General features: G+C 41.3%; 1 protein-coding gene across 1 annotated transcript in view; it reads right to left on the bottom strand.

Annotated features, from left to right (window-relative positions):
- LOC310944582 (glucocorticoid-induced transcript 1 protein-like) overlaps positions 1 to 15,832 on the bottom strand; it is a gene marked incomplete at its 3' end in the record, with an annotated part of 28,952 nt that overhangs the window by 11,628 nt on the left and 1,492 nt on the right. The window contains exon 3 of the mRNA XM_083910383.1: positions 5,693 to 5,841. Coding sequence (XP_083766509.1) covers positions 5,693 to 5,841 — 149 coding nt within the window. The remainder of the gene's footprint in view (positions 1 to 5,692; positions 5,842 to 15,832) is intronic.

Consider the following 15,832-nt stretch of genomic DNA (forward strand, 5'->3'; position numbering starts at 1 on the left):
TTTGGGAATTATAAGTAGAACTACAAGTAGATTTTGGAACTATAAGGAGATTTTGGAACTTTCATCATTCCCAGGTTTGACAATCACTCACTCAAAGCATTCATAGATGGTGAGAATAATCATTAGTTGTAGTCCGTCATCTGCAATCTCGGCACAAGAGGGTGTGTCGGAGCGTTTGATCCGTCCCGTCTTTTGTCGGTGTCAGTCCTTTGAGGTTTTTCTTGCCTTAATTTTCCATACAGACGTTGTGTGCTCGGTGACCACTGACACACACACACACACACACACACACACACGACTGTCCCCGGAACAGTGATTAGCATATGTATGGACCCTCTGCTCCTCAGCTCACCACACAAAAGGGCCAGGCGGGGAAGGCGGGGCCAGGCAGCCACGAGGGCCAGGTGGTGAGCAGTGGGATTTCAGCCGGCCTAAGCCAGAGCCGGGAGGGAGCGACAGGTGCAGACGACTTCACCTCCATGGCCGGGCTGCGTTACAGCTCAAAGGAGAGGCGGTCGTCTTCAACTTGTGCAGAGCGCGACAAAAGAAGAGCGAGGCCTTTTGTCTGCAGCTTTCTGCCGATGCTGTCGTCTTGTTTAAAAAAAAAAAAGGCCCAGGCAGAGCCGGTTAACAGGAAATACTCTCCTACTCTCCCGAAGAAGAGAGTTCTTGCTTTAGTGAACACACTCGACAATCCTTCAAAGTTTCCACAAGACAAATCTCCGGACGCATTCGCACAGAAACACAACTTTCCCTATTCAAGCTTCTCTTTTTTTGTTCTCAAAACACTTTCCATTGACAAGATTCCGTGATTTCCTTTAATGAATCCATGAGAAAACAAAAAGCATCTCAGAATGACTTGAAATTTACCATCATAATAGTCGGCATCGCCCTAAATAGGGATGCGGTGAAAATATTTGCAAACCACTTAAGGAATAATTTTCATGAATTTTCGAAATTCAGGAAATGATCGATTTGCCCTGATGACAGTGAGCTGACTTTCTTCTCCAAAAAAAAAAAGTATCTTGGAATGACTTGAAATTTACCATCATAATAGTCGGCATCGCCCTGAACAAGGATCCGTTGAAAATATTTGCAAATCTCTTAAGGAATAATTTTAATGATTTTTTGAAAATCAGGAAATGATCCATTTGCCCTGATGCACTTTGACAGTGAGCTGACTTTCTTCTTAAAAAACAAAAAGTATCTCGGAATTACTTGAAATTTACCATCATAATAGTCGGCATCGCCCTAAATAGGGATGCGATAAAAATATTTGCAAACCTCTTAAGGAATAATTTTAATTAATTTTTGAAATTCAGGAAATGATCGATTTGCCCTGATGCACTTTGACAGTGAGCTGACTTTAATCTCAAAAAAAAAAGTATCTTGGAATGACTTGAAATTTACCATCATAATAGTCGGCATCGCCCTGAACAAGGATGTGTTGAAAATATTTGCAAATCTCTTAAGGAATAATTTTAATGATTTTTTGAAAATCAGGAATTGATCCATTTGCCCTGATGCACTTTGACAGTGAGCTCTTTCTTCTCAAAAAATAAAAAGTATCTTGGAATGACTTGAAATTTACCATCATAATAGTCAGCATCACCCTGAACAAGGATCAGTTGAAAATATTTGCAAACCTCTTATGTAATAATTTTAATGAATTTTTGAAATTCAGGAAATTATCCATTTGCCCTGATACACTTTGACAGTGAGCTGACTTTCTTCTCGAAAGTGGAAAGTATCTCGGAATGACTTGAAATTTACCATTATGATGAACAATTTTGTGGTTTTTTTAACCATTAAAACAAGTTCTGTGAATATTTTGTGGTTTCTTTGCTCCATGTAACAAAGAAATCCTTAAAAAAAAAAAGAGTGAATAATTATGGTTTGGGGACAAAAACAAGACATTTGAGAATCATTCCCAGGTTTGGGAGACGTTTTCAGACGTCAGTCATGTCAGTATATTACGATGCTGTAGCAACAACACGACAGAGAAACACACAGTAACCATGGAACAACACCGTCTAACTGCTGCACTCTCGTTTTGATCAAAAATTGATTTTTCCGTACGGGTGCAGCAGCGTTTCCTTTTGTGTAGAACAGGAACCCTGTGATTAGACGCCGTTTACTCTGTGAAGACATTGTGCTCTCACCACTTCCTCAGCCTACACACAAACAAGTGAAGATCATGTCAATGAGGCCCCATGAAAGGCCTGTGTGAGCTCTTAACGTCATCATTATACATGTTCAATATTCTTTCATAACAAAACAAAAGGGGTTTAAAGCTCTTTGAGAAAAAAAGTGCAGTCACATGGTGAAAGATTTGTGGGTGATCATGAGTGAGTCTGCTGTCCAGGAACGCTGTGGTCAAGTCCATGTGAAATCCATGCACAGGCACTTTGGAATGATCAGTTCATTTTGGAATTATAAATTCATTTTGGAGCTTTAAGTAGATTTGGGAATTCTAAATAGATTTTGGAATTTTAAGTTCATTTTGAAAGTAAGTAGATTTTGGAATTATAAGTTCATTTTGGAATTATAAGTTCATTTTGAAACTAAGTAGATTTGGGAATTCTAAGTAGATTTTGGAATTATAAATTCATTTTGGAGATTTAAGTAGGTTTAGAAACTAGAAATAGATTTTGGAATTCTAAGTAGATTTTGGAACTTTAAGTAGATTTTGGAATTATAAGTTCATTTTGGAATTCTAAGTAGATTTTGGAATTCTAAGTAGATTTTGGAATTCTAAATTCATTTTGTAGCTTTAAGTAGGTTTTGAAACTAGAAGAAGATTTTTTAATTTTAAGTACATTTTGGAACTAAGTAGATTTTGGAATTATAAGTTCATTTTGGAGCTTTAAGTAGGTTTTGAAACTAGAAGTAGATTTTGGAATTCTAAGTTAATTTTGAAACTAAGTAGATTTGGGAATTCTAAGTAGATTTTGGAATTTTAAGTTCTTTTTGAAACTTAGATATTGGAATTATAAGTAGATTTTGGAACTTTAAGTAGATTTTGGAATTCTAAGTTCATTTTGGAATTATAAATTCATTTTGAAACCAAGTAGATTTGGGAATTCTCAGTAGATTTTGGAATTATAAATTCATTTTGGAGCTTTAAGTAGGTTTTGAAACTAGAAGTGGATTTTGGAACTTGAGGAGACCTAACACCTAAAATGCCCACGTTCCATTTCCATACAAACAATACTAATGTTATATACACACTACAGTGATAAGAGTGGTTTCATGGGGTTTTTGTGTAAAATCGCCTGAAGATCTTTTACGGAAAACTTCAAAAAAAAAAAGATCATATGGGTAAAGTTCTGCTTCCCTGTGGCAAAGGTCATTTCAACCATTAATAGCATGTTATGTTTACATGAGGAATAATGTTTAATAACCCACTCCTTTTAGTGGTAAAGAGACTTTATTTAGCAGGAACGCTCAGCTTAGCTTAGGTCAGGTCACAGTCTGTATGGCCTTTAAATGTTTTGTTCTTTTAAAACTCCACATTTGCGAACTTCAAACCTAATAATGAGTCAAATGTGTCCTGACTTGAGAATGTTAATCTAACTCCTGCCAGCTGTTATTTGTGCAGCAAACTTTCACAACCTCGTTACAACACAACAACAGCCGGTGAAACTGCACTTGTTTTCCTGGTGTTACGACACGCTTTTTTTTATGATTGATTACCAAACACAAACGTGAACGACCGTCACTGACGTGTCCAAACTCGACATGATTGTTTACCTCAAAGCTAAACAAGACACTTGACATTCGACTTAAACGTGTCATTATGATGTTAAAACTGATGGCAGAGTGCAATAATCCATGGTTTCACTACATATGCAACATCTCACACACTGAAATTAGCAAGTACGGACGCCACGTTGGCAGCAAAACTTTTTTAAACTGTGAGGGTTCAAGCGACTTCGTTGATCTGGTCCTTATACTGCCCCCTGGTGTTTGTCTGGAACCAAGGACACTCAAAACGGGAGAGAACACTTGGAGCAGACGATAAAACCACTTTAAATAAACCACGTAAGCCGTTTAAGTTCTGGGTACATTAGCCGTCAATGTTAGCCCACGTTAGCATTTCCATGACGACTGACCGGAAAAAGAGTGATGTCATGTTTACGTAACTCCCGATTGTTAAAATGAGTGCTGGGCACGTTAACGGTGGTTAACGGCATCAACGTTCACGCACATCAACGCATGACGCGTTTCCATGGCAACTGCCCGGAAAAAGATGCACGTTGAGCAGTTAGCTAGGTTAGCTCCTTTAGCGCCGTTAGTGCGCCTACAGTGGAACTGGAGTCGTCCGTTTATTAAACGAATCATGACGTCACGCGTTAATGTGCGTACCCGTTAGCCGCCGTTAAAGTGCCCAGCACTAATTTCCAAATGACAGCAGTGGCGAGGAAAATGATTCACCGGCGTCTTGCTAATGCTAAATTGTCAAAAAACGAAATAAATTGTCTCTTTTTGTCCCTTTAAATGTTAACGTTCTTCAGTGCGTAGAATGTAAGAAAGAGAAAGAGGGAGTCATGTGATACAGAACTTTGACTTCTCATCGAGCCAATTTAGGCATCGACCGTTTTCACTTTCATGATTACAAAAAGGTAAATGTGTTACCATATCGTAGTTATTGATTAACGTCTTACAATAACCTTGTGCTCACCTGGTTTCTCGTTCATTTTCTCCAAAGTCAACATTATGTGACTCAAAGATGGTGAAAATCTACAGTTTGGAAACCTCTTGGTTAATAAAAGAGAAAATCTTCACTATATCAGGGTAGAAATGAACTTGAACCGTCTAAAAGGTGTGTTTGAGTAACATCTAATCACAGGTGTAAGTGGAAAACGACTGAGCCAACGGAATCTGCAGGTTTGACAAGTTTACTTTTGGATATTTGGTTTTGTTTCAAGTTGAGCCGACATCTGCTCCTTAGCAACCGTGTTTGAGACTAGAACTCAGAGCGTGACGAACACCACAATGATTGCTGGTCCAAATATGAGCGAAAACGCAACACAACGTCCGTCACACTGAATAAAAGACGACGGGCTCTTCCCACTACACCAGTGTTTTTCAAAGGTACATTTTTTTCATTGAAAAAATCACGAGGCACACCACCAAACAAAAATGTTTTAAAAAATGATACGCTGTAGCCTATATTAACAATTTAGTAATTCTTATTATTACCAAACTAAATAGAGTAAACCTCTGCAGTTACAAGCTCTATGTGAATTATCTTGGTATCAAAATGAAGATAACACTTGTGAGATTCCACCAGAGGTGAAAGTTTCACTGTAGATGCCACTGTGTCAGAGTAAATGTACATGGAACACAGCATAAAATGTAAAATTACAGAGGTTTTAGTAAAGAGATGTCTGGGCGTTCTCTCTTTTGGCACAGCCTGGCACCATCTGTGCCATTTGAGATTTCTTAGGTACCAAATTATTAAAAAACAATTTAATTTTATTTACATGTCACTACAGATCTAAAAAGAACTTGTTTTTAAAAAAAAAAAAAAGTATGATAACTCGCTCTAAATAGATGCTCCCTGTGCGGCGCGTAATAACTCTGTGACTAAAAAAACAGCGTTAATTGGAACGTCCGGTCTTGGTCCACTTTAAGAAATAATAATTCAGGAGCCAGTTTGACAGGGGTCGGTGCGGATGCTGCGTACCTGCGTGGCTTTGTCTTTCATACACGAAGGGTACGGTCCGTGCGAGTCCCGCGGCCACTGGCCGGTCAGGTACGGCCCTGTGATGGCGTCCAGCGAGGACGTCCGCCGGATGGCGCTAGAGCTCCGGACCTGCAGCTTGGACCGGTCGGCTGTGGAGAAACAAAAGAAACGATGAGAATGAGACACCGACACACACACACTTGGTGCTTAGCGAGCAATAATCCCCGGCACCCCGAGGCGTCGTTGACATTCTATGCGCCGACTTTCCTGCTTGTGTCAATATGAACAAGTTCAACTTACAGTAACAAAATGTCACCGTGTAATAAATCTCTCTGTGAAGAAGCAGCACGTCGACGCTGATGCTTTCCATTTCTGCCGCAGGATTCATGTAGAACAGCAGTTACACCACAACTCAACGTACAGAACACGATCAAAGTCAAAGTAAATGATGCTTTAAAAAAAACCCAAAAAAACTGGATTATTGTTTCTTAAAATGGCCGATTATTACAAATCATGCATTTTTTTTTATCAGAAACTTCGTAAATGTTGTCGTAGTTTTGATTTCCAATGACCCGTTTGAAGTAAAACGTTAAAAAGTTTGGTCTTAACCCGGGGTTCTCAAAGATTTGATACCCGAGGGCCAATTTGGGAACCCAACATTGGACTGAGGGCCGCCAAAGGAAAAATTACCAGATTGCAGTTCTACAGTTTATCGTTAAGTAATGTAAGCGTTAATATAATGTCATTTAAGCATTAATATAATAACGCTTTATAATTTACTGGGTAATTACCCAGTATTTTGGCCATTGTTCTTACCTTCTAATTACAGGTTAATACCAAGTAACACATTTCTGTTACCATATATTTACTGGGTAAATAGCTAGTAATTGGGGGCTGTAGCTACCTGCTTATTACCAGCTTATAACCCAATAATACACTAAAATTCACCATATAGAAACCAGGTAAATACCCAGTATTTTTGTTTACACTTATTGGTCTGTATCCAGTAATGTCCAATAAACATTCAACAAGCTTAGTAGCTCCTGGATTATAACTATCAACTGTAATTCACTGCGGGGCCGCCAGAAATGTTTCTGCGGGCCACCATTGGCCCCCGGGCCGCACTTTGAGAACCAATGGTCCAAACGAACTAAAGTTTACCAGGGAATTTTTCCACAACTTTGAACCCTGAAAAAGATCATAGAAAAGTTTTTCCATTTCATCTATGATCTTTTACGAGGTTTCTTGAATGCATGTTGGATAGACGGATGTACTTCAGCGATACCAAAAGTCAAGAAATGATTGTTTTACAGCAGAATGGTTTCAGGCACTTTCATGTGAGGAGAAAAACCAACAACAAAGTATGTACTAAACTATCGGAACTACAGTTCCCATGCAAAGTTTCTGGACGTTTGCAAACCCTCAGTCTAAAAGAACTAAAGTTTACCAGGGAATTTTCCACGTCTTTCGAACCCTATGATCTTTTACGAGGTTTCTTGAATGCACGTCAGATATACAGACGTACTTCGTTGATACCAAATGCAGATTTCTTTTTTTTTTTTTAATTGAACCAACAACAAGGTGACTGAAACTGAAAGTACGTACTTAAACGTATGGAATTTTTCCAAAATCCCAGAAACCTGAAAATATACACAGCGACTCACATTGATATTTAACTGCATTTGCATCGTTTTAGAACAAAATTATGACAACACATTATTTACCAGCTTAATTTAAGTAAATTTATTTGACTCATGTTAATTCCCAGGTTGATTCTTGTTATTTTTAAAGTGAGAGCCTTGCTGTAAAGATATTTCAAGAACCTTCTGTCTCATTACCGTAACTCCTATATACTGTTTGTGACATCTAGAAAATAAAAAAATACTATGGACTATGGACAGGCGACAGGCAGGTACCGTAGTTCCTGAACGGTTAAACAACTGCCAGATATGGAAAGTGAATATCGGTGACGATCGTCAGAGGGTGAAAACAATAACGTGGCTCGCTCTGTTGTGAAGTGCGACTCTCCGAGTGTTTACGGCCTGAAAGTAACGTAAATGGCTGAGCAGGAGTGTGTGATGTTATGAGAACACACACACACCACCCACATTAGAACTCATAAATAACCACACCACAATGCACATCAATGATGCCTGCATCCACTCAACATTCCTGCAGTGACACGCAGTCATAGAGAGAACACACACACACACACACACACTTGTACAAGAGTGTGTGTGTGCTGCATACTGAGGACTGGGTTGCTGACAAAGTGAGGACCAGCATTTCCACTTTATAAATCAACACAATTACAAATATCTACTTCATGAATGACATCTACAAAGAAGTACTGGTTGCAGTACCATAAAATTTCTGCAGGTGGAGCCCCAGAGCAAAAAGGGCTGGAAAACTTTTTCGATTATATTTTTCTTTTGAATTTTTGGTCCAAGATTTTACAAAAACTTCATAATATACTATGTCGACCAAAATTAAAACGTTGACCAAAATGAAAACCAAATTTTGACAAAAAAATTTTGGTCCAAAATTTTGACCAAAAATTTTTAGGTCCAAAATTTGGACCAACATTTTTTTGTCCAAAATTTGACAAAAACGTCATACTATACTATGTCGTCCAAAATTTGAAAAAAATTGACGGAATTTTTTTTGTCCAAAATTTTACAAAAACGTCATACTATACTATGTCGACCAAAATTAAAACAAAATGTTGACCAAAAATGTTTGGTCCAAAATTTTGACCAAAAATTTTTTGGTCCAAAATTTGGACCAACATTTTTTGGTCCAAAATTTAACAAAAACGTCATACTATACTATGTCGTCCAAAATTTGAAAAACATTTTGACTGAAAATTTTTTGTCCAAAATTTGACAAAAACGTCATACTATACTATGTCATCCAACAGTTGAAAAAAAATTTGGTCCAAAATTTGACTAAAAAGTCATACTATACCATGTCTTCCAAATGTTTTTTTTTTTTTTTTTTGACAAATTGAGTATAGCATGTTATAGCAACCTAAGGAAGTGATTTCAATGAAAACAAAGCGAGGACCGGCCAAAATGTCCGCACTCTGTAAAAATGACCTCACTTTGTTGGTTAAAAACCCCTCACTGGTCCTCAGTATGCCGCAAGTACAAGAACACACACACGCGCACGCACGAGGCAGCAGTAAGAGCTGCTGTAGATTTAATGGGTTTAAATTGCACGATGGGCCGAGCGATGTCATTAAAAGTGTTATCACAACAACAACAACAACATAAAAAGTTATCAAATCTGTTGAAATAATAATGTTTATGATAATATTTCACACGATTTCCCCCAAAAAAGTGTTTTTTTGTTTGTTTTCTTTATATGGAACGATAGATAGTTCACAACATAAACGTATGTATGATGCAAAAGCCATACAGAAACTCTTTATAACTTCATATTAAAACGGGTTTTATTCATAAAAGGCAGCAAATAGCCGATATTTGATGGAGTAGGAGTTCTGGTAATGAGAAGGATGGGAACAGAAGGGTTAAACTCTACTCGACTGTGCAGGTGATTTCAGTGATTTCTGTGATTTATCAGTGAGTTCACATGGTCACAGGACCAGGCCACATTTGTGGGGGATTTCCCTCTCGTGCAGGTTTTCACTGATGTGGACCACATGTTTGTTTTTCTGTGTTTCTACACTTAATAAAGCGGCCACTTATCCCGCCGCTAAGGTGGAGATTTATTCAACGGCCAGAGCAGTCCAGGCCTAATTTAAATTCAGCCTGAGAAATCTTTAATATCACTCAGTGAAATCAGCAGATGGGCTGCTTTGAAGTCTTGGCTTCTTTCACACCGTTTCTTTTCCCCCCTCATCATCAGGAGATTATTCTGGTCTGGCCAGCGGTGAGACGATGGAAAATAACCACAACCGCGGTTCTGAGAGCGCCGGCTTTGGCCTGAATCAACACGGGTGGAAATTTCAGCCCGCTGCCTTTGTCTCCGGTGCTTCAGGGAATTTTATTGTAGCTCAGAGTGAGCTTACTTAGGCAATACCTTTGGGTGGGTAGCGCTGTGTACTCTACGCACAAAGAACAACAATAAATGGCTGCGTGGCTCTGCTCAGAGAGCACTGCCTCATGTTGAGAGTCCAGTCTGTGTGTGTGTGTGTGTGTGCGTGTGTGTGTGCGTGTGTGTGTGTGTGTGTGTGTGTGTGCGCGCAGAGCTGCACAAAGACTTCAGCTTTGACCCGTTTACACGACTCGACAATGTTTCTAATACTTGACCGAAAGACAATTTCACAAAATGAAACGGGTTAAAAGTCCAATTTTAGTCGGACTAAGACAATCATTCGGTTTTCTTAATGCCGTGCGAACACGTTACTTGAACTAATCTATTGGCTTCGTCGGGTATCTTGTCTTAGTCGGACTAAGATACCTGGTTAATGCAATTCGTAGTCCGATTACTCCTGCATGTATACACTTAGTCGGACTAAGCCAATAATTCAGTTTTCTTCATGCCATGTGAACATGTTAGTCCGACTAAGATACCTGGATATGTGATTCGTAGTCCGATTACTCCTGCATGAATACACTTAGTCGGACTAAGCCAATCATTTGGTTTCCTTAATGCCATGTAAACGCGTTAGTGCGACTAAAATCGAGCCGGTCTTAGTCGGACTAAGATACCTGGATATGCGATTCATAGTCCAATTACTTCTGCATGTATACACTTAGTCGGACTAAGCCAATCATTCAGTTTTCTTCATGCCATGTTAACATGTTAGTCCGACTAAGATTGGACTAAGATACCTGGATAATGTGATTCGTAGTCCGATTACTCCTGCATGAATACACTTAGTTGGACTAAGTCAATAACTTGGTTTCCTTAATGCCATGTAAACGCGTTAGTGCGACTAAAACTGAGCCGGTCTTAGTCGGACTAAGATACCTGGATATTCGATTCATAGTCCAATTACTTCTGCATGTATACACTTAGTCGGACTAAGCCAATAATTAATTTTTTTTTCATGCCATGTGAACATGTTAGTCCGACTAAGACTGGACTAAGATAACTGGATAATATGATTCGTAGTCCGATTACTCCTGCAAGTATACACTTAGTAGGACTAAGGCAATAAATCTCAATGTCATGTAAACAGGTTAGTCGGACTAAGATACCTGGATAATGTGACTCGTAGTCCGATTACTCTTGCATGTATACTTTTTTCTATACTCTGAGTCAGGACGTTGTCCGATTGCCTGTCTTAGTCAGACTATGGCCTAAGCTCCTTGAAACTGTGCATGTGTAAACAATACCGAGTGTTTCTCAGGAGTGGGAATCTCCCGGACAAACTGTCCCATGACCCACCTGGGGGTCCCAACCCAGTGTTTGGGCATCACTGGAGTTAATGAAGGATTGAAGACTTTCTGATTTTATTTATTAACAAACTTTTTCTGTGACAATCTCATCATATCATAAATAATAATACAACAAACATACACCATTTGTTATGTATATTATGAATTGCACACCATTGAGAGTATTTTGGAACCTTGACCATGCAAATACAGTGGCATTCCTCCAAACCACTGAACCACCGCGCCGTTAAACATCCATGTAGAACAACCTCCGACATCATTTGTCTAAATTAAACGTGTCCTAATTGAAAGCAGGAGGTAACATGCGAGTCTTTTATGAAACATATTTGGTGATGAAGTGTTAAAACTTCACAGCATCTGTTGCTCAGCTGGACAGGAAATAGCTTGTTACCATTATTTTTTTTATCTCAGAACGAGTCCCGGTGAGGAGCCTCCCACAGCAAGCCAGCGTGGACAGCACGGTGGATGAGAAAGGTATGCTAACAGTGCTAACAAGTGCCAACAATGATACCCTTTGTATGCGAGCGGAGATAAAACGGGCGAATGCTAAGCTCACAGTGTGGAGCCGTGTTCGGCAGCAGGACGTGCAGCACGCGTCCACCATCCACAGATAGATTTCAGCTTCATTTTCACATTTGTCCTCGCTTTGCAGTTTCGGTGTTTGAACGCGTGAAACCGTAACAGGGCTTCTTTTTCTTTCCCCCCCTCTCTCTCTTCCCCAGAACAGCTGCCACTTCCACACAGAGCATGACATTGAGTGTGTGTGTGGGACAGTGCAGCAGGAGAACGATATCATTATGGTGGAATATAAAGGCGACGCTCAGCTGGCACCAAAACTCCAGCTACTTCAGAGCTGAATCCCCTACCAAATGTCAAATATAACTATATAAGGAGTACAAGGTTCAAACGCGGGGTTTACCGGACACAAGACGAGGGGTCTACGGGACCCAACATCGTATCAGGACTCGAATATCGCGATAATATCGTAACTTAAATATCTCGACAATATTGCATCTTAACTTGAATATCAGGATAATATCGTATCATGACTCAAATATCGTGATAATATTATCGTATCATAACTTAAATATCCCGACAATATCGCATCTCAACTTGAATACCGTGATAATATCGTATTGCGAGAGCTACCTCAAAGTTTTTAGACCCCGACCCCCAAAGACTTCAGCTTTGACCCGTTTACACGACTCAACAATGTTTCTAATACTTGACCTAAAGACAATTTCACAAAATGAAACGGGTTAAAAGACCAATCTTAGTCGGACTAAGACAATCATTCGGTTTTCTTAATGCCGTGCGAACACGTTACTTGAACTAAACTATTGGCTAAGTCGGGTATCTTATCTAAGTCGGACTAAGATACCTGGTTAATGCAATTCGTAGTCCGATTACTCCTGCATGTATACACTTAGTCGGACTAAGCCAATAATTCAGTTTTCTTCATGCCATGTGAACATGTTAGTCCGACTAAGACTGGACTAAGATACCTGGATAATGTGATTCGTAGTCCGATTACACCTGCATGAATACACTTAGTCGGACTAAGCCAATAATTTGATTTCCTTAATGCCATGTAAACACGTTAGTGCGACTAAAATCGAGCCGGTCTTAGTCGGACTAAGATACCTGGATATGCGATTCATGGTCAAGACAATATCGTATCTTAACTTGAATACCGTGATAATATGAGAGCTACCTCAAAGTTTTAGACCCCGCCCACCGCCACCACGTGTCACCACGTCACGTTAGTGTGAATCCTGCTGCCTCAGCCTCATCGAAAAAAAACCACTGCTGTGATGTAAAATGACTGAATTCTGTTTACACTGTCATCATCCGAGTGTTTGGACTGTGAGGTCGGAGCCTCCGTCATCACCACTGACATGTGACACTGGCCGCGGGGGTGAGAGGTCACCTCCGTCGCTCTCTCTCAGAACACTGAGGTATGTGCGGCATGCGGCGGTCAGCACTGGGTGGGAAATCAATAACGGACGAGTCTCAGTCGCTGGAGCAGAGACTTTGTTTCCCCGCCTTACATCACGGTACGCTGGTCAAGGTCAGAGGTCATCTCATTCAGAGGACTGAGGAATGTGAAACATGCCACAATAAATAAATAAATACGGGACGGGACGCAAGACGCTGGGTTTACGGAACACAAGACGCGGGGTTTACGGGACGCAAGACGCGGGGTTTACGGGACGCAAGACGCAGGGTTTACGGGACGCAAGACGAGGGGTTTACGGGACGCAAGACGCGGGGTTTACGGGACGCAAGACGCGGGGTTTACGGGATGCAAGACGCGGGGTTAACGGGACGCAAGACGCGGGGGTAGACGAGGGATTTACGCGACGCAAGACGCGGGGTTTACGGGACGCAAGACGCGGGGTTTACGGGACGCAAGACGCGGGGTAGACGCGGGGTTAACGGGACGCAAGACGCGGGGTTTACGGGACGCAAGACGCGGGGTTTACGGGACGCAAGACGCGGGGTAGACGAGGGATTTACGCGACGCAAGACGCGGGGTTTACGGGACGCAAGACGCTGGGTTTACGGGACGCAAGACGCGGGGTTTACGGGACGCAAGACGCGGGGTTTACGGGACGCAAGACGCGGGGTTTACGGGACGCAAGACGCGGGGTTTACGGGACGCAAGACGCGGGGTTTACGGGACGCAAGACGCGGGGTTTACGGGACGCAAGACGCGGGGTTTACGGGACGCAAGACGCGGGGTTTACGGGACACAAGACACAGGGTTTACAGGACATTACGGGACACAAGACGCTGGGTTTACGTGACAAGACGCGGGGTTTACGGGACACAAGACGAGGGGTTTACGGGACACAAGATGCGGGGTTTACGGGACACAAGACGCGGGGTTTACGGGACACAAGACGAGGGGTTTACGAGACACAAGACGCGGGGTTTACGAGACAAGACGCAGGGTTTACGGGACACAAGACGCGGGGTTTACGGGACACAAGACGCGGGGTTTACGGGACACAAGACGCTGGGTTTACGGGACGCAAGACGCGGGGTTTATGGGACGCAAGACGCGGGGTTTACGGGACGCAAGACGCGGGGTTTACGGGACGCAAGACGCGGGGTTTACGGGACGCAAGACGCGGGGTTTACGGGACGCAAGACGCGGGGTTTACAGGGCAGAAGACGCAGGGTTTACAGGACATAAGACCCTACTTCTGAGGGCATTTAGGCCTAGGACCCTACATTTTTAGGACATATAAGCACCCCATATTTTTCTATCTTCAAGGACATTTATGACTAAGGACCTTCTTGGTTTTAATGGTGAAAAACGATTTTAAAAAAACGACTGATTAATCTGTTAGATAACCATTTAATTATTGTTTTTTTATGTCTAATGTAATCGTTCAACCACATTTGCAAGTGACTGCACTCTCATGTCCTGTCTGTCTGTGTCCATATCACTTCCACAGCAGCAGCTGAGCATGACACAGGGAAATGCAACGTGGTGAGAGTCAGCATATGGTCTGAGTGTGTGTGTGTGTGTGTGTGTGTGTGTGTGCAGTCAAGTCAAACGAGCTAACACCTGACCATTGGCTCAGCGCTGCCTCTGCTGGGACTGACGTGGCCCCTTTTCAAAGTGAAACCATGATCATGTCCAACTCCTTCACAATTGTCAAAAGTCCATAGGAAGTGAGTGAGACAGTGGTGCACTCTCTCTGTCTCTTTATAGCTGCACTAATTGTGTGAATGGATGACAGGCTGAATAGTTAATGCATCAACTTACTTCAAAAACCAACACACAACTTTGTTCCAGACAGAAGAAAACACACTCCGTCCAAGAGGGATTCAGGCAACAGTGATAACATTTTATCGTGAAAAAATAGCGATAACATCGTATCGCGATAACATATCAAGAATTGTATATCATAGCATCGTATTGCGACTTAAATATCGTGATAACATTGCATCGTGAAAATATTGCGATAACATCATATCGTGATAACATATCGTGACTTGTTATCATAGCATCGTATTGCGACTTAAGTATCGTGATAACATTGTATCGTGAAAATATAGCGATAACATCGTATCGTGATAACATATCGTGACTTGTATATCATAGCATCGTATTGCGACTTAAATATTGCGATAACATCGTATCGTGATAACATATCGTGACTTGTATATCATAGCATCGTATTGCGACTTAAATATTGCGACCCCCGAAACTCAAAAACTACAACTGGAACGCACAACGGTGGCACAAAATGGCCGCCGAGCTCATACAGGAAGTACGGAACCATTCTGTCAACAAATCTCTTTTTTAAATCCACCGATTCTAATCATTCAGTTACACCGAAAACAACTGCTCTACGAGTCACTACGAGTTTGTGTCGCACAGAAAACCACGACGTCGCAGACGTTGCTACGATAACTCTGCCCACATTGAGGAGGAACTACGAACGCGGCTGATACTAAAGCGAGTAGAGTCGAGTAAGAGCACCGTTGGTACAAAAGGGTTTGTGGTGCTTTCGCTTTGTATTTTCAGTTTCCCCGAGGTCGTGAACTCGGATTTCAAACTCGGGGGGGGGGGGGGGGGAAATTCCCCAACCCCCGACACGGGACTCCAAGATGGCTGCCAACGTACATATGCTGCTAGTTATACCGTTCATATCACTTCTGTCGTATTCGTTTCGCAGTAAATCAGTCGTGCACATAGTACGAGTCATTTAACTTAATTTAATTTAATTTAATTTAATTTAATTTTGCATGA

Source organism: Microchirus variegatus, assembly GCF_963457635.1.
Source record: "Microchirus variegatus genome assembly, chromosome: 2".
Lineage (NCBI taxonomy): Eukaryota > Metazoa > Chordata > Actinopteri > Pleuronectiformes > Soleidae > Microchirus > Microchirus variegatus.